The sequence below is a fragment of the Protopterus annectens genome, chromosome 7.part0 (genome assembly GCF_019279795.1).
Source record: "Protopterus annectens isolate FY-2018-M chromosome 7.part0, PAN1.0, whole genome shotgun sequence".
In the NCBI taxonomy this organism is placed as follows: domain Eukaryota; kingdom Metazoa; phylum Chordata; order Ceratodontiformes; family Protopteridae; genus Protopterus; species Protopterus annectens.
The window spans coordinates 1204885234-1204903921 of record NC_056739.1 but is presented as its reverse complement, the minus strand read 5'-3'; the positions used below and the strand labels follow the sequence as shown (position 1 = coordinate 1204903921).

The following is an 18688-nucleotide window of genomic DNA, read 5'->3' as shown; positions in this document are numbered from 1 at the left end:
AAAGTCAGGAATCCCACTTGGCTTTCCTGAAAACATTGGAGAACATGAAGATCTCTCCGAACACCATTATATTGGGCAATTTCAACTACCCAAACATTGACTGGGAGCACTACTCAAGCCCCAGCACCTTAGCCCAAAGGTTCCTGGAAATTATAAACTCAAATGCTATGGAACAACTAGTCACCACTCCCACAAGAGGGGACAACATACTAGACCTGATCATTACCAGCATGGGGACTCTATGCTCCACACCAGAAGTATATCCCTCATTGGTAAGATCAGACCATAAATTAATTTCACTGGCTGTCCACATCCCGACCCCACCCCCAGCCCAGAAAACCACAGTGAAAAACTTCTCAAAAGCGAACTTCTCACTTCTCAAAACTGAAGTGGAATCCTTCAAGGCCCCAGGGCCAGTGGAAACTACGGCCCAAACTGCAGAATCCTATATAAACGCATTATACGGACATCTCCAGGAATGCATGGATCATGCTATCCCAAACAAAACCAAGACCCAATCATCCAAAGGCAGGCGTCCAGTCTGGTGGACCCCTGCCATAAATAAACTGTACAACAGAAGGAGGAAGCTACTACATGATAGAGCAAAATCCCTAATGGGGAAGGCATCTCTGATCAGTACTAGCAAAAAAATTATGATCCCTCATAAAATCCTCCAAAGCCAGCTTCGAGAGAAAAATTGCACAGGACACCAAAAACAATCATAAGGCTTTTTTCAGTTATGTTAGAAACCTGGGATGCAACTCCCAGACTTGTTCTGAGTTGATTCTAAACGACAAAAAATACACTGAACCCACAGACATCGCCAATATCCTGGCAGACAGGTTCAGTGCAAACTTCTCCACCCCCTCCCCCCAAAAACAGCAAGTATCTATCCCGGCAGAGGGCTGCCTCCCAAACATCTCTGATGCTCAGGTGAAGGCTGCCCTCTCCAAAGCAAAAAAACACTGCTTCCATGGGACCAGATGGCGTCCCAGGTTGCGTCCTACATGAACTCCAAGAGGAACTAATCCCTCAAATAAAACAGCTATACAATCTCAGCCTCACTACAGGATATGTGCCCACAGAATGGCGTACAGCAACAGTGGTCCCACTCCACAAAGGTGGAGCCTCTACGGACCCTGGAAACTATCGTCCCATAAGCCTGACTAGCTTAGTCTGCAAGGCTATGGAAAGGATCATCATGGAGCTCATAAACAAAGACATTGGGGTCCTACAGACACTAGATCCTACCCAGTTCGGCTTTGTCAAGGGCAGATCCTGCCTTTTGAACCTGGTTGACTTCTTCGAAACAGTCACCAAAGCCATAGATGAAGGGAAGGTAGTCCACGCAGCCTATCTGGACCTTGCAAAGGCATTTGACACAATACCCCACTCTGGCATCATAGATAAGCTATCCAGCTTAAATATAAACCCCTATGTCACAAGATGGGTCGCAAACTGACTCAAAGACAGAACCCACAGAGCGAGAGTTGCTGGAGCCATGTCAGACTCGAAACCGGTCACAAGTGGCGTCCCACAGAGTTCTGTCCTGGGACCACTCTTGTTCGGTATATACTTTTCCGAGGTACAGGCAAACGTGAGAGGACTATAGCTCACCAAGTTCGCAGACGACTGCAAACTGGGCGCCATAATCAACTCTCCAGCTGACACAAACATCCTTCAAAAAGGTCTCACAGAGACAGATAACTGGTGCCAGCGCCATGGTTTAAAGCTAAATGCCAAAAAATGTATAGTCATACCCTTTGGCAAAAACAATGTGCCCACAAATTACCACATAGGTGGAAACCCATTAAGTACAGAGAACGTTATTAGGGACCTGGGGACCCAAGTTGATAGCAATCTCTCCTTTGAAAACCACATTGCCAAAGTGGTTAGAAAGACCTTCTACATAGCCCACCTCATCACGAAGGGTTTCACATCTAGATCAAGAGAGGTAATCGTGCCCCTTTATTCATCCCTCATCAGGCCCATCATAGAATACAATGCCCCTTTTGGGATGTACCTTACCCGACACCTGCAGCAATTAGAAAGACCCCAAAAGTATCTCACCAAGAGGATCAAGGGTCTCAAACAGATGCCATATGCTGCTCGGTTAAAAAACTCCAGCTCTACTCAGTTGCATACCGCCTACTTCAAGGCGATCTATGCCTGACACACAAAGCTATGTCAAATCCAGAATTAATGGACATGCTCCACCTCAGTAAATCTAAATCCCTTAGAGCCACACGCTCGAGGGACTTGAACCTCAGCACAGAAATAAATGGAACTTGCTGGAGGGACAGGTTCATAACCCAGAAGCTCCCTTCGCTCTGGAATAGAATTCCAGTTCATGTGAGGCAGAGCACCTCACTGAATCTCTTCAAGAAGAATCTCGATAGGTGGATGGGGGATTGTAGGTTTGTCCCAGGGATTACTCCCGTGTCACTATTAGACAGAGGCACAGTAAACTAAACCTTAAAAAGGGCACAGTATACTCAAATCAAGGGGTGGCGTAAGCCATACAGAATCGGGCTAGGCTTATAATTGCTCCAGGGCAGATAGCCTAGTATGAACCTATGAACCTATGAATGTGGTAGTTTCTTGGGGGATAGACTACTTCCCAAAACATACAATAATGCAGTTTTTGGCATTTTCATTTAGTCCATGATTTTGGCATCATTGGAGACGCTCCTTCCTGCAGGATGACCAAGTCACTTGGGGAGTCAGAGAATTTGCAGGCTAGGAGCAGTCACGATCTGATTCAAAATGAAAAACTATACAAATGTATTATGCCATGGTGTTAGATGTAACCAATTCTAGCAACTCAATACAATTTACCTGCCAAATTAGTTATTTAGATGCATTTACCTACACTACTTTACAAACACATGGAAACAGTACAGACATGTTACAGAAAATCAGCCAGCAATTTTTTTTTTTGTTGTGATTTGTTTAGCAGCATAAAACTGCATGCTCAGTCTGGATAAGAGACAATCTAAATGTACATTAAAAAAAAAAAGTGTGACACAGCAAATACATTGTATGCACATAAGATGAACAATACTGCTGCAACATATTAAGCAAGTAATACAAAGAATGTGAAAACAGCCAACACAGTAACCAAGAAAAGAAAATGAACATGGGGGTCCATTGATTACAGATTATTTTAATGAAAAAAAAAATGTTCAAGAAAGCAAACAAATTTAACGTGTCGGAAATTTAACTGGCAAGGATAAAGGTGTTACATTTGATTTTTTAACCAAAGGTTTTAAAATGTCTAAATTTAGCAGAGTTAAGGTATGGTGAAAGTGGCTTCTGTGGTTTGGAGGGTTAGAGTGGAAAAAAATCTGATCAGGGCAGTGGTGTTTTGTTTTAGGAGTTTTGCATGCTAGGCACAAACAGCAATGGATGCTGGGTAAATTGATAGACAATAGTTTTAGAGTACAGAGTAAAAGGTCGGCTCTTTCCTTTATGGGCAGCAACAATACGTTTAGTCATTAGTGCACCACGCTTCAAAAGAAACTAAAGACAGTGTATAGAAATGCTTTTGAAATGTCAATATTCAGACAATTTTGAAAGCAATCTACAGAACTACCGATTATTAGCTATTCTCACTTCTACACAACCTTTCTCAGGGACAGGACAGGAATGTATCCCACGACTAAACCCCCCAACTCCTAAAAAAAGTCAAGTAATTAATGAAAGTACTGCAGAAAAAAACAGCAATCCTAAAATACCAAGGAATATGGCCACTTACCCAGGTTAACTTGTCTCAAGAACACACAAGGGTACGCTTTTACATCATACACCTCAGCTATCTGAAAATAGGATCATCACGCCAACTATCTGACTTTTTAGAAGGAAGTGCATCAGGACGCACTGCCGTGGTCAAGCAATACTTGCACACTATTTAATTCCCATACCAGAATTAACGGAAGTCACAATCTGCAAATAAATGCTACAAAAAATAATAAAATAGATAAAGTAAAACACACCCTCAGAAGTACTAAAACAGAAAAAAGGTAAACAGTGAATGCTTAAGGAAACCAAACCCAATTTTCTGCAATGAACAAACTAGCATACATGCAAAAAAAAACACAGCTTTACTCTGAAATCGGCCCTCAAGTAAACCCACATTTTTATGCCAACACAGATAACACAGCAGATAATAGTAGATCACAACCAACAACTCTCACTTGAAAAAAAGGAGAAACAGTTTCTATGAGTAACAGTTTCATTTACCTGCATTTTAGATGAACCCAAAATATAAACCAACAGAAAAACAAAGCTGCTTCCCCACTACTAAAGGGTGAAGTGAAGGAGAGAAACCACCTCTACTTTCTAAAACAGAACTCAGTTGAAGATGAACAGCTTGTTTCATGGTGAGGAGCTCCGTAAACGGCTGTCTTTTCCTAAGTGGCAGTAAATACAAACTGACAAAGTGACACACATAACTCAATGGTCTGAAAAAATAAATTGAGGGATCCGGCAGCTATTCTGGTGAATGCAGCAACTTGAACTGCTAATGCTGGACCCACCAAAGAAACCATACATTGGGGATGGAGCTGTTATGCAAGTGGCAGCTTGGCTGTTGGAATCCGATTGGCTGCCGACACTTCCTTCTTGCAATGCACAGAGAATTGGCTTACTGGAATTACAGCGTACATACTAAGCTCATTTTCTACGAAAATTCAAATACTGACATTATGCAAATCCACACTCAAAACTAAGTTGAGGAAGTAACTGAAAAAGTTCAGGTACTTTTTCAACTTAGTTTTTAACATGGGAGCTACAGCAGGAATGTAAATTAGATACGCCGGTGGAAGTCACTCGGGTGTAACTCCATACAATTACTACCGTCACACAGCACGCTCGGATGTAAGCATGTAGGCGCTGTGTGACGGTACTTAGGGTTAATGAGTTAAGTTGTGCTTCTTTGTACATCTTCACCATAAGTTTCTGGGGAAGTATGCAGCCGTGCTTTGATAGTCATCAGTTGCTGGCTATGGGTCAACCCTCTGTTGTTGCCTTTGTGGAATTTATAGTTTCCCCATATTTGCATGGGTTTCTTCAAAGTGCTTTGATTTTGCCTTTTTGATTAGCTTAGCTGAAATGACTACTCTGAATTTGACCTTAGGTTAGAGGTGCATGCATGTATCTGTTAGTGAGTACTGCTGTGTGATAGACATCCTGTCAATGTGTTTTGTTGTACAGGCTGACTTGAACTGTAGGCTTCTCACAGCAGTTCTGAATTGTTGTAAGACTGAATCTCCTTAGCAAATATGAAGCTCATATTTTTATCTAAGCTCTAGGTCTGTCTGAAGAACTCTGTCTTAATCCAAGGTTGTCTTATGCTATTTCTTTTTAGCCACCTTGCTTAAGCTTTGTCATGGACTGAAAAATGGAGGAGAGAAGTTTGGGTATGATGGGAAGATGAAGACTTCACATGAGGGGCAATTAGTAAAGTGTACCACCCCGTGACTTGATTCATAACTGAGATATTTTTTTCCCCAAAGGCACTCATGCAACTCAACATCCCCTTGTAATCTCAATATATAATGTGTGGTGGTCCATTCTGCTTTGCCAAAAAGGGATTGTCTTAAGTCATAGTATGCCATATATACTCCCATCTGGATTCATACGTAATTCAGAAATAATTCCATTGTTTTACTGCAACACTTTTTTGCTTTGTTGACTGTCTTGTGATGTGCTAGAAACTGGTAAAATTGAAAGAAACTCATTTCTCTTCTTTTTTTTCCAGACTGTAGAACCAGCACATCACTCCATTGAAAATGCACATGTCTTACTGTTTTTGGGTGACAGTGTCAACACTGATCATATATCACCTGCAGGGAGCATCGCGAGAAACACTGCTGCTGCAAGATACCTCACAAGCAAAGGGTATGGATGAATAATAGTCATAGAGAAAACAAAGTTCATTTTAATTTTGTTCCTTAATCTAACATTGCAAAGTGTATAACAGTAAGTGTAAATAAGAAGAAAGTTGATTTGCACATTAGAAGAGTGTTGATTTTTCTTGCCTTTGATCGGTTTTACACATGCAGATTTTGACTGTTCAGATTAGGTAAGTGACATGTAATAGTCCTGTAGGTGAGGGTTTCTTTGTCAGTGCGAGATTAATCAGTAGAAGCAGTCTGTTAGCAGTCGTCAAACAGCTGGATGAGAGTGATTGATTTAGAGGTTAAAAAGAGTAGTAAAGTTTCACTGTGATGAAATATGCTACCTGTATAATATGCCACATCTGTTACTCATGAATTACACCGGCAGAAATTGTTGGGATTGAGGAGACTTTGGAGTAGATGGACAGCTGCAGGGCGTGAGCAGTCTTCAAAGCCAGTTTCACCTAGGAAGCCCTTCTACAATTGGAATAAATTTCAGTAACTGTAAATGAGGAGAATTTGATCTTCTTCATGTTCCACTGTGGCATTCCTGACTTGTGGGATTTCCTGCCATGAAAACCCTTGGCTGGCCCAATTACCAGAGTAAAAGTCTCCCTCCTGCTTTGGCTGGCGGACATCATGACCAATGTCATTACGCTGGAGTATGTAGGGAGCCAGCTGATGTCATGATATCAATCTTTTCTTGCCGTCAGAGCCTGAAGCAGTATTTCAGTGCGTTGGTCAATCCGCACCAGAGAGAAATCATCTGAAAACTAAGTACACCACCGGGAAACTCTCTCTCTCTTTTTTTTTTTTTTCCTTGCTGTAACTAATGTCAGATAAGGTTAACAATTGTCTCTGCTGTGTTAAGCAGATCCCACACCAAGACTTTCATTTGCTTTATGTCACCTGTATAGGCCCAGATCACAAAGTAACCAATTACCGTTTTTATGCCCAATTCAATATTACAACTATTAGGCATATGACTGATATCTTAGCTAGGCACGTTACTCTCCAATCTACTTCTCAATATCCGATGGCATCTGTCGGTCATCCTGAGGTCGAGCTCCCTAAGTGTGAGAAGGATAAAGAAAAAAGACCCAAACTTAGGGACTCTGACAGCAACCCATCTCCATCAACCAGTCCTCCAAGACTCGTGATCACTGAAGAAGGTGAGGCAATTTTGCAGCCAAGGAGGTGGCACAGGCCTCTATTGATACCTATCCGTAGTATGGCATGACATCGGATCCCTCAACTTCTGTACAGGTCCCTGCTTCCCATGAGTGCTCTTTTACCGGCGACACTCCTTTCCCGCATCAGCCTACACCAGTTGCTTATTCTTCTAAGGAGACTGGCATCAGACTTGCGGATGTCCATAGTTCCAAGGCCAAAGCTACCTCTAAGAGGAGTACTATTTCAGGCCCTATGCCTAGGCTTACCACCTCCCATACACGGGGGATATCAGGAAGACTTGGTTAGGCTAGCTAACACCTAATTTCTATTGTTAGATCCAGGCAGCCCCCTTTGGAGTCTTCCCCAGGGAAAAGGAAAAGGGATCCTATCCCTGAAGTAACTACTGATCCTTTTGATTCTGATGAAGATTCTGAGCAGGAGGAGTCTGTTTTTGAGGAAGGACCTCCCTCACTTCTTTGAAGATTTATTTATTTTATTATTTATTTGTTTGTTTGACATTTGTTAATTGGGTTAGTCCAACTGAGCCAGAAGCCCATTTTCAGTGGAGACCTGAGGAGAAAAGCTCCAGTACAGCACAGTACAAATAATTCTGAATGTACATTACAGATTAACAATAAAATAAAAATGGGTGGTCACATACAGCAGAACAGAATTAACTAAACTAAGGCAGATGATAACATCAACTGTGAAGAACAAAAAGTTTTATGCAAGTGATGTTATATTGAAAAATAAATACAAAAATTATATACAAATTATACAAATTATATTTTTATATATACAGATGTTGTTACATGTCATGTAACTGTATAAGTATAGATTCAGATTCTGCCCCCCCCCCCCCCCCGGGACATTGTGTGTGGGGAAACTCTCCATGCCATGAGGGAATATTTCCAGTAGGAGGCCCAGGACTACCCACAGTCAAAAAAGAGAGTTAGGGAGTTCTTTGACTTGCCAAAGCACAAACCTCTAGCTCTTCCTGCTGTGCTAGAGGTTGTACAGGATGTTTTTGTGGAGTCCTGTTTAAATCCAGTTGTTTTTCCTCCAGCCCTTGTAAAATCAGACAGATTTTACAGGGTACTGGACTCCCATAAATACCTTTTCAAGAACACTTCTGCTGACCCAGAGTTTGCCACACCCTCAAAGGAGCTACAGCCAGTTCCTCTAAAAATCCATTACCTTCTGACAAACAGAGCAGGGCTCTTGATAGAGTTGGTAAAAAAGTTTACACTTCTGCCACCGTAACCATAAGTGCTCTTAGCTACCAGTTTTACACGATTAAATACCAGCAAACTCTTCTGGATCAACTAAAGCAAAAAGTTTTATTCCTGGAGGACAAGAACTTTTCTAAAGAATTGTTCAACCTTTGCCATTCTAGCTGTCAAGACTCTCTTTAAACTGTGACTGTGATGTTATGGAGGCCTCCAGCCAGGCTGCAGCCACTGGTTCTGTTATTAGAAGGCATGCTTGGCTAACGGAGCAAACACTCCCTGACCATTTCAAGTCTAAGCTTCTTGATGCACCCTTGGACAAGGACTTGCTGTTTAGGCCTAAAGTTGAGGCTGTGCTCAGAAAGATGGAAGATAAAGCAAACTCAATGCAGACTGTAAAAGACTTCCTTCAAGTTCAGTCTCCTAGGTTTAGTAGGAATTATCACACTAAACACTGGTCCTTTCCCTCACAGTCAAAAAACAGGCAGAAGAAACCCCGGAGGGGAAAGGATTCAAAGGTAGCAGAAATCGCAAAGACCCAGTCAATGGTCCTAAGAAACTTCTAGGCAAGGGAGTTTTAGGCCACAGGGCCCTGGCAGAGAACTAGGAGGAAGGTGATCTCTGTTCAGAGAGAATTGGTCCCTCACCACCTCAGACAAGTGGGTTCTAAACACTATTTCATATACTTACAAAATCACTTTCAAAGAGCCATTAAAGTGCTCAGGCTATCCAGACACTCCGCAAAACCAAAGAGCCAGAGGCCTTTTCCTCAGATTTTCAATTTGTGCTCACAGGGGCTCAGTGGAACCAGTCCCAGAACACCAGAAGGGAAAGGGGTTCTACTCCAGGCTATTTCTGGTCCCCAGAAAAGAAGGCTCTTATCACCCTATTCTAGACCTGTCTACCCTCAGTCAATCAGTGCTGGTTCCAAAATTCAGAATGTTAACTCTTGAAAAACTTTAGCCCATGTTAGCTCCTCAGGGCTTCATGGTCACCCTGGATCTAAGAGATGCTTACTTGCAGATTCGTGTAGAGAACTCGCACAATGCTTTAAATGTTTCAGAGCAGGGGCAAGTCACTTTCAATTTTCTGCACTGCCCTTTGGCTTGCCTACTGCTCCCAGGGTTTTCACAAAGTGCTTAGCCCCTGTAAATGCCTTCTGCAGGACAAGAGAGATCCAAATCTATCCCTACCTGGACGACTGTAATACAAGACATGAGTCTGTCAAAGCTGCTCACGGAGCTAGCCTTTACACATTTTCTCCTCACCTCCCTGGGCTTCACCATAAATCTACGCAAATCCAACACAGAACCGTCCACCAGGATAGTTTTCATGGGGCATTTCTGGATTCATCCCTCCAAAAGGCCTTTCTTCCTCCTAAGACAAGGTCTCCTTTCTGACTTAATACTTCAAAAAGATTATGCAGAGACAGTGCCTCTCAGCCAGGGAATTCCTCAGAACTCTGGGCTACATGGTATCTTGTATCCTCATGGTTCCTCTGGCCAGGCTGCACATGAAGAAACACCAGTGGTACCTCAAGAATGTGTGGTACATGTGTGGTGCCAGCACACACAATTCCTGGCAACCGAAATTCAGCTGATTGTTTGCCTCAAGGAAGAACTTGTATGGTGGACACAGGCTTGTGCTCAGAACCAGGGTATTTTTTTCAGGTTCACTCCAGGAGCACTCACTCACCACAGATGCCTCAGAGACAGTCTGGGAGGCTCATTTCAGACATCTTAAATCCCAAGGGAAATGGGAAATTCAGGACAGAGGCAAGCACATAAACTGGAAAGAACTTATGGCAGTGCAAAAAGGCCTGGTAGCTTTCAAGGAAAAATGGAAATGAGGGATCTTGTTAGTCAAAACAGACAACACCACCGACATCTGGTACATAAAACAAGTAGGGGGTACTCGCTCTTACCTTCTATGTCGCCTAGCTATGCAGGCTTTGGCGACCGCTCTCTCTCTGGGATTACACCTCCTGGCACAATACCTTCCAGGTGTTCCAAGTACACTAGCAGAACACCTCAGGAGCATCTTGATGGATCCCCACAAATGGCATCTACATTAGGAAATATTTCTTAACATAGTCCAGAAATGGGGTATCCCACAGATAGACCTTTTTGCCTTCAAGGAAAATGCTCAACTAAAAAGATTCTTCTCCAGGAACAAACTGCTCTCAGCCTGGATGACAGATGCTTTCTCCTTCCTTTGGACCCACCTTTTCATTTATGTGCTCCCACCCTTGCCTCCTCTTCCTCGGGTCCTTCTTAAAATAAGGGAAGAGGGCCCAAGGGTAATCCTGATAGCCCCAGACTGGTCCAGGCAGCACTGATATCCTTTGCTACTCAATTTAACCACTGAAAATCCATGGCAGTTACCTCAGAGAGTGGACCTTCTGACTCAGGACAAGGGGGGCATTGTTAATCCCAATGTGCAATCAGTCAAACTCTCAGCCTGGATAATCACACAGCATCCAGCGCTGAGCCTGGCCTAAGCAAACCAGTTCAAGACATTCTTAAAGAGGCCAAAAGGACTAGTACTAGGAAGTCATACTCAGTTAAGTGGAAAAGGTTCTCCACCTGGTGCCAGCAGGAAGGCCTCAATCTTGCTTTACCCAAGATCTCTGTCATTGTAGATTACCTGGCTAGCTTGGTTAACAGACCTATCCAATTCTTCCATTAAAATTTATGCCTTTGCCATTTCAGCCCACATCCCTACTCTTCGTCTTATCTTTTCACACCCCCAGCTGAGATAGTTCCTTAAGGAAGTGATCCACATCAGACCTCCCAGGAGGCAACCTACTCCTCCATGGGACATCAGTTTTGTTCTGGAAAAAAATTACTTTCCCTCCCTTCAAACCAGTAGATTCTGCTGACTTAAACTTTCTAACTTGGAAAAATGCCTTTTTGCTGACTATCACCTCTTCTAGGAGGGTCTCTGAGTTGCAGGCTATCATGCCAGTGGTAATCACCCTCGGGACTAATCCATAATTTATGCCCAAGGTGACCACTGACACATCCTTGAATCAAGCCATGCACCTTGCCCACCTTCTTCCGCAATCCTCAGAACCAGGGGAAAGAAGCCTTCATTCCTTGGATGCTTGGATTTGCATAGACAGCTCTGCTACTATATTGACAGAACTAAATCTTTCAGAAAATCAAACAAACTCTTTGTGACCTCTGCCACTGGTTCTGAAGAGAAACCAGTTTCCAAACAGACTTTTTCCAAGTGGATCTGTCACTGAATCTCCTTTTGTTACAGCCATCATGGCAAAAAGCCACCTGAGACTGTCAGGATTCATTCTGCAAGGGCTGCTGCTACCTTCCTGAAAGGAGTCGGTACCAAGTACATTCTGGAAGCCGATATCTGGTCATCTATGCATACCTTTACCAAATGCTACCACTTATCAGCTTCTGCTGGGTCCAGAGAAGGATTCGCCACTGCCATTCTGCAGGGCATCCTGTCCCTAATCTTCCTTCCACCCTCGTTTCAACTGTGAGAATTACCCCACAAGTCAGGACTGCAACAGTGAAACATGAAGAGCGTAGTACAATTGTGTACAGTCACCATAAATGTAGCTGTTCAAGTGTATTCAGTGTTGCAGTCTTCTTTCTCTCCATCCTTCCCCCTTAGCCTGCAGAGGTTGCCTTCTTCTAACTTCTTCCCAAGCCAAGGTGAACCCCTGTTTATTTTGCCCCTTTTCTTGCTTAGGTTATCTGCCTTAGAACCTTGCTTTTATTGTCCATCCTGGGGGCAAGAAAAAACTGATAACATGATGTCAGCTGGCTGCCTATGTACCCAAAAGTATTGATGTCAGTTAGGACATCTTACAGTTGAAGGAGGAGGGAGATTTTAAATCTGGTAGTCGAGCCGACCAAGGTCTTTCATAGCAGGAAATGGCACAAGTCAGGACTGTAATGGTGAATACACTCGAACATCTATATTTATGTTAAGTATACATAACTGTACCTTTTGACATACAGGCAAACTGATAATGATTAAAACTGTAGTTTAGGTAAGACCTCTTGAGCACTGTGTAATAAATGGTTTGCTGGATGTTCAGTAAGGCCACATGTAGCATTATCTTTGCTTTTTGAGCAACCGATTTCTACAGTCCTGAATTTGTTCATGCAGCTTTCATCTGTTTATTGTCTGACATTTACAAGACAGAGTATCATATTTGAGCTGATTCTGAAAACAGGCAGTCATATCTTGTGGATCAAAGCTAGTTAAGAGGATAATGAGGAGGAAGGTGGTCTCTTATTTTATTCCATAGTAAACGAATGGTAGGAATACCCAAGATATTCCTACATTTTGCCAGTAAGTTTGCTGGTTTACTATGTATATTAGAACATTAACTTGTTGAATTTTCTGAAACTTTTATTTACCATTGTCTTAAAATTCATATTCTGAAAATTTACTCTAGAATTTCTTTCCTGCATTTGAATGTTTCACACATGATGCCCATGTAAAGTGTCTATTCTTCAGTACCTGTTTTATCCAGTTAAGGATCACAGTGAAGATGATACATATCCCAGCTATTATCTGTGTACATAATGTAGAGAAACTAGCTCTGCATTGGATGGTGGTCTGTCACAGATGTGTACGTGTGTGTGTGTGTTTGTGTGAGAGACACTACATTGCTGACTCAGTACATCAGCATAAAGTACATCAACCACAAATGGTTGAAACTCAGTTGAGGAAAACCAGTGTATGTAGGGGGCAAGCCCCCCCCACTTTCCAACACCCCCGGCTAGTTATATATACCATTTCCAAGATAACAAAAACAGTGGAGAAAAGGCAAAATCCCAGTCCCCATTGTGTAGCAACCCCAAAAACAAATGTCACCATCCTGTGATGAACCTTTAGTTCAATAAAACAACCTTCCTAACTAAAATTTTGTGTGTATGTATGTATGTGTATATCTATGTATGTATATATATATATATATATATATATGTATATATATATATGTGTGTGTGTATATATATATATATATATATATATGTGTGTGTATATATATATATATATATATATATATATATGTATGTATATATATATATATATGTGTATATATATATATATATATATATATATATATATGTATATATATGTATGTATATATATATATGTATGTATATATATATATATATATATATATAGAGAGAGAGAGAGAGGGGAGAGATTTGTAGACATATATAGATTTGTAGACATATATATATATATATATATATATATATATATATATATATATATATATATATATAGACATACATATACACACACACAGGCTATATGGAAGACTGTGGAGCACATGTGAGAAAACTGTGTGGACACACCTCCAAAAAGCTGAACTAAAAAAAACAAATGCTTTGTGGCTGAAACACTAACTTCTGATCTCATTGTGCTGTAAAACAGTATTCAGTAAATGCTACTTGATTAAGAAGACAAGTCAACGAATGATAAGTATTGCTTGTATAATTGTATGTAAAGTAACAGTAAAAAAAAAAAAGGAGGAGAAGAGGCAGAAGGCATGGCTGAAGGCAGGAAGAGAGGAAAAAGGCTAGGACTGTGGTAGTGAGGGTCGGAACTTTGAATGTTGGCAGTATGACTGGTATAGGGAGAGAGCTAGCTGATATGATGGACAGAAGGAAGGTTGGTATATTGCGTGTGCAAGAGACCAGATGGAAGGGCAGTAAGGCTAGGTGTATCGGAGGTGGGTTCAAATTGTTTTATCATGGTATGGATGGGAGGAGAAATGGTGTAGGAGTTATTCTGAAGGAACAGTATGCGAAGAGTGTTTTGGAGGCGGAAAAGGGTGTCGGATAGAGTGATGTTTATGAAGCTGGAAATTGATGGTGTAATGATTAATGTTGTTAGTGCATATGCTCCACAAGTTGGGTGTGCAATGGATGAGAAAGAAAATTTTTGGAGTGAATTGGATGAAGTGGTGATGACTGTACCCAAGGGTGAGAGAGTGGTGATTGGAGCAGATTTAAATGGGCATGTTGGTGAAGGGAACAGTGGGGATGAGGAAGTGATGAGTAGGTATGGTGTTAAACAAAGGAATGCAGAAGGTCAGATGGTAGTGGATTTTGCGAAAAGGATGGATATGGCTGTAGGAGGGAGGAGCATAGGGTGACATACAAGAGTGGAGGAAGATGCACACAGGTGGATTATATCTTATGTAGGAGGGCCGGTTTGAAGGAGATTGGAGACTGTAAAGTGGTGGCCGGAGAAAGTGTAGTTAGGCAGCATAGGATGGTAGTTTGTAGGATGACGGTGATCAAGAAGAGGAGGAGGAGTGTAAGGGCAGCACCAAGGATCAAATGGTGGAAATTGAAAAAGGGTAATTGTGAGCTGGAGTTCAGGGATGAGTTAAGACAGGCACTGGGTGGCAGTGAAGACTTACCAAATAGCTGGGTAACTACAGCAGAGCTAGTAAGGGAGACTGCTAGAAAGGTGCTTGGTATCACATCGGGACAGAGGAAGGACGACAAGGAGACATGGTGGAATGAGGAAGTACAGAAGAGTATACAGGCAAAGAGGTTGGCAAAGAAGAAGTGGGATTGTCAGAGAGATGAAGAAAGTAGACAGCAGTATAAGGAGATGAGGTGCATGGCAAAGAGTAAGGTGGCGAAGGCTAAGGATAAGGCATATGAAGAGTTGTATGAAAGGTTGGACACTAAGGAGGGAGAAAAGGATTTGTACCGAATGGCTAGACAGAGGGACCGAGCTAGGAAAGATGTGCAGCAGGTAAAGGTGATAAAGGATAATGAGGGAAACATACTCACAAGCAAGGAGTGTGTGTTGAGGAGATGGAAAGAGTACTTTGAGGGATTGATGAATGAAGAGAATGAGAGGGAGAGAAGGTTGGATGATGTAGGGATAGTGAGTCATGAACTACAATGGATTAGCAAGGAGGAAGGAAGGATAGCTATGAAGAGAATGAAGAATGGAAAGGCTGTTGGCCCAGATGACATACCTGTGGAAGCATGGAGGTGTTTAGGTGAAATGGCAGTCGAGTTTTTAACCAGATTGTTTAATGAAATCTTGGAAAGTGAGAGGATGCCTGAGGAATGGAGAAAAAGTGTTTTGGTACCGATTTTTAAGAATAAGGGTGATGTGCAGAGCTGTAGTAACTACAGAGGGATTAAATTGATCAGTCACAGCATGAAGTTATGGGAAAGAGTAGTGGAAGCTAGGTTAAGAAGGGATGTGATGATTAGTGAACAGCAGTATGGTTTCATGCCGGGAAAGAGCACTACAGATGCGATGTTTGCTCTGAGAGTGTTGATGGAGAAGTACAGAGAATGTCAGAAGGAGTTGCATTGTGTTTTTGTAGACTTGGAGAAAGCATATGACAGGGTGCCTAGAGAGGAGTTGTGGTATTGTATGAGGAAGTCAGGAGTGTCAGAGAAGTATGCAAGAGTGGTACAGGATATGTATGAGGGTAGTGTGACAGTGGTGAGGTCTGCGGTAGGAGTGACGTATGCTTTTAAGGTGGAGGTGGGGTTACATCAAGGATCAGCTCTGAGCCCTTTCTTATTTGCAATGGTGATGGACAGGTTGACAGACGAGATCACACAGGAGTCCCCATGGACTATGATGTTTGCAGATGACATTGTGATCTGTAGTGAGAGTAAGGAACAGGTGGAGGAGACCCTGGAGAGATGGAGATTTGCTCTAGAGAAAAAAGGAATGAAGGTCAGCAGGACTAAGACAGAATATATGTGTGTGAATGAGAAGGAGGATAGAGGAATGGTGAGGATGCAAGGAGTAGAGGTGGTGAAGGTGGATGAGTTTAAATACTTGGGGTCAGTAGTTCAGAGTAACGGTGAGTGTGGAAGAGAGGTGAAGAAGATAGTACAGGCAGGATGGAGTGGGTGGAGAAGAGTGTCAGGAGGGATTTGTGACAGACAAGTACCTGTAAGAGTGAAAGGGAAGGTCTACAAGAGGGTAGTGAGACCAGCTATGTTATATGGGTTGGAGACAGTGGCATTGACAAAAAGGCAGGAGTTTGAGCTGGATGTGGCAGAGTTAAAGATGTTAAGATTTGCACTGGGTGTGTGACGAGGGTGGACAGGATTAGGAATAAGTATATTAGAGGGTCAGCCCAGGTTGGAAGGTGTGGAGACAAAGCCAGAGAGGCAAGATTACGTTGGTTTGGACATGTGCTGAGAAGGGATGCAGAGTATATTGGGAAAAAGATGCTAAGGATGAAGCTACCAGGTAACAGGAAAAGAGAAAGGCCTAAGATAAGGTTTATGGATGTAGTGAGAGAGGACATGCAGGTGGTTGGTGTGACAGAGCAAGATGCAGAGGACAGGAAGAAATGGAAACAGGTGATCTGCTGTGGCGACCCCTAAAGGGAACAGCCGAAAGAAGATGATGACATACAGATATATGTACACCATACATACAAACAGGACCAGCACTCCAAAGCATTGAAGGTGTACAAAGTTTTATTGACCAAAATGGCTAAAATGTCATCTGATGGCAAGACATAAATCCACCTGAAGTCAGCAGCAACCAAATATAAGGTAACCAACAGCCAACACAGGATTAAACAGATCAGTTTTGTTTTATTTCTTGTATGCACTGAAGACTCCAATGGGCAAAACCAGTCTGTTTAATCCTGTGTTTGCTGTTGGTTACCTTATATTTGGACGTTGCTGACTTTAGGTGGATTTATGTCTTGCCATCGGGTGACTTTTTAGCCATTTTGGTCAATAAACTTTGTACGTCTTCAACGTTTTGGACTGCTGGTCCTGTTTGTATGTATGCTGCATTATTTTGGTCCACGCACTGCCATTCTAGTTTGTGCACTTGTTTTATTGTGCGGTGTGTGTGTGTATATACCCCCCCCCCCATTGTGTGGGCCGCTGGTTGACATATGCCGAAGTAATGAGGGATATTTTGGAGCATTCCTTCTGTAAATACTGTCGACATTAAGGTTGTAAAAAAGATTCTAGCAAGAATGGAGATTGTGAACATCTTAAACTTTGTTTTGAAAATCTAAAAATTCTTCATTTTTTTTTTTTTTTTTTTTTTTTAATCCTTGGTTGACTGAGTTAGTCCAACTAAGCTGTAGGCCCCTCTTTTTAGGGGAGACCGCAGGTGGCATTTATACTACTAGGAGAAATTTGGCCAAGGCATTGGGGAACTTCGCCTACTTGTTGTGGGTGGGACCCATTTTGCAGGAGCACTTCCCTTTCCATTCCAGGTGCAGAGGTGACCCAGAGAAACAGGGAGACAGATGGAGAGAAAAGGAGATAATTGATTGGTGAAGGAAATGGGTGAAGAAAGCAAATATTGAGAAGAAGAATGTGTGCAGGATTCTGAAGAGATATTTCAAAGAAATCTGGAGATGAGTAGGCACATAATGACTATATAATTACAACCCCCCAGTCGGGAGGGTTGTGGGATGATTTACTTAAAGAAATGGTGAAGCATAGTGAGCCAGAAAGTGATGGAGATATTTCCTGGGAGGGTGGACATTATGGAGAAAATATAAAAGGAAGATGTAGAAACAATCCTGAAGAATAGTGGTAAGATGGAAAAGAAAACATATGCAGAGAGAGAGAAAAGGCAGAAGAAAATGAAAAACAGAAGTATGTAGTAAGGATTCAAATTAAAAAAAAAAAAAAAAACAAATGCACAGGTGTGAAGTTTGGGACAATTTATAGCTCCTTTGGGTGTAAAAACACATGAGGTAAGAATATTGAGATAAGAGTAATTATTCTTATTAAGAAATAGATGTTTGGTGACATTATATTTGAGACTGTTTTTTAAAAGGAGAATGTTCTTTTAGAATATTAAAAGAAGAAAGACTGTAACCTGTATTTAATAAGGAAAAAAAAAAACGAAAATGCATGTACAATTTCAAACAGAGGTGGAAAGAGAGACTTTGAAAGGATATTTGGAAGTTTTTTGTAAAAAATCTAACCCAATAATTAACTATGAACTTATGAAATCATGACTCTAAATAAAAGGTTAAATGAAAACTTTATTTTGAGTGCTTCCTGTAAATGTGAATAGTATTAAGACTACAGTAAGAAGAATATGGATGTTGGAATGGTGTAATACATTTGATGTAGATGTAATTATATTAGAAGAGACAAGATTTTTAACAAATAAAAGATTACGAACAGAGAAACTTGGGGAGGAAAGATAATCTGGAATGTGGGAAATAAGAGATGTTCTGGAATCGCCATATTCTGTAAAAGTACTGTCAGGATATCACATTTAACTTTAGCAAAATACTTTAGCATTTCACCATACTAATCCATGACTGTACTGCCAAGCACACCTCAAACCATAACATCAAATATAGAGATGATACGACAGTTGTGGGCCTCATCTGGAATGATGACGAGA

At 41.7% G+C, this 18688-nt stretch overlaps 1 protein-coding gene across 1 annotated transcript in view; it reads left to right on the top strand.

Moving 5' to 3' along the window:
* The window catches only part of IREB2 (iron responsive element binding protein 2), a 2086845-nt gene that overhangs the window by 1875115 nt on the left and 193042 nt on the right, over nt 1–18688 (top strand). The window contains exon 18 of the mRNA XM_044077824.1: nt 5762–5901. Within this exon, the coding sequence (XP_043933759.1) occupies nt 5762–5901 (140 nt within the window). The remainder of the gene's footprint in view (nt 1–5761; nt 5902–18688) is intronic.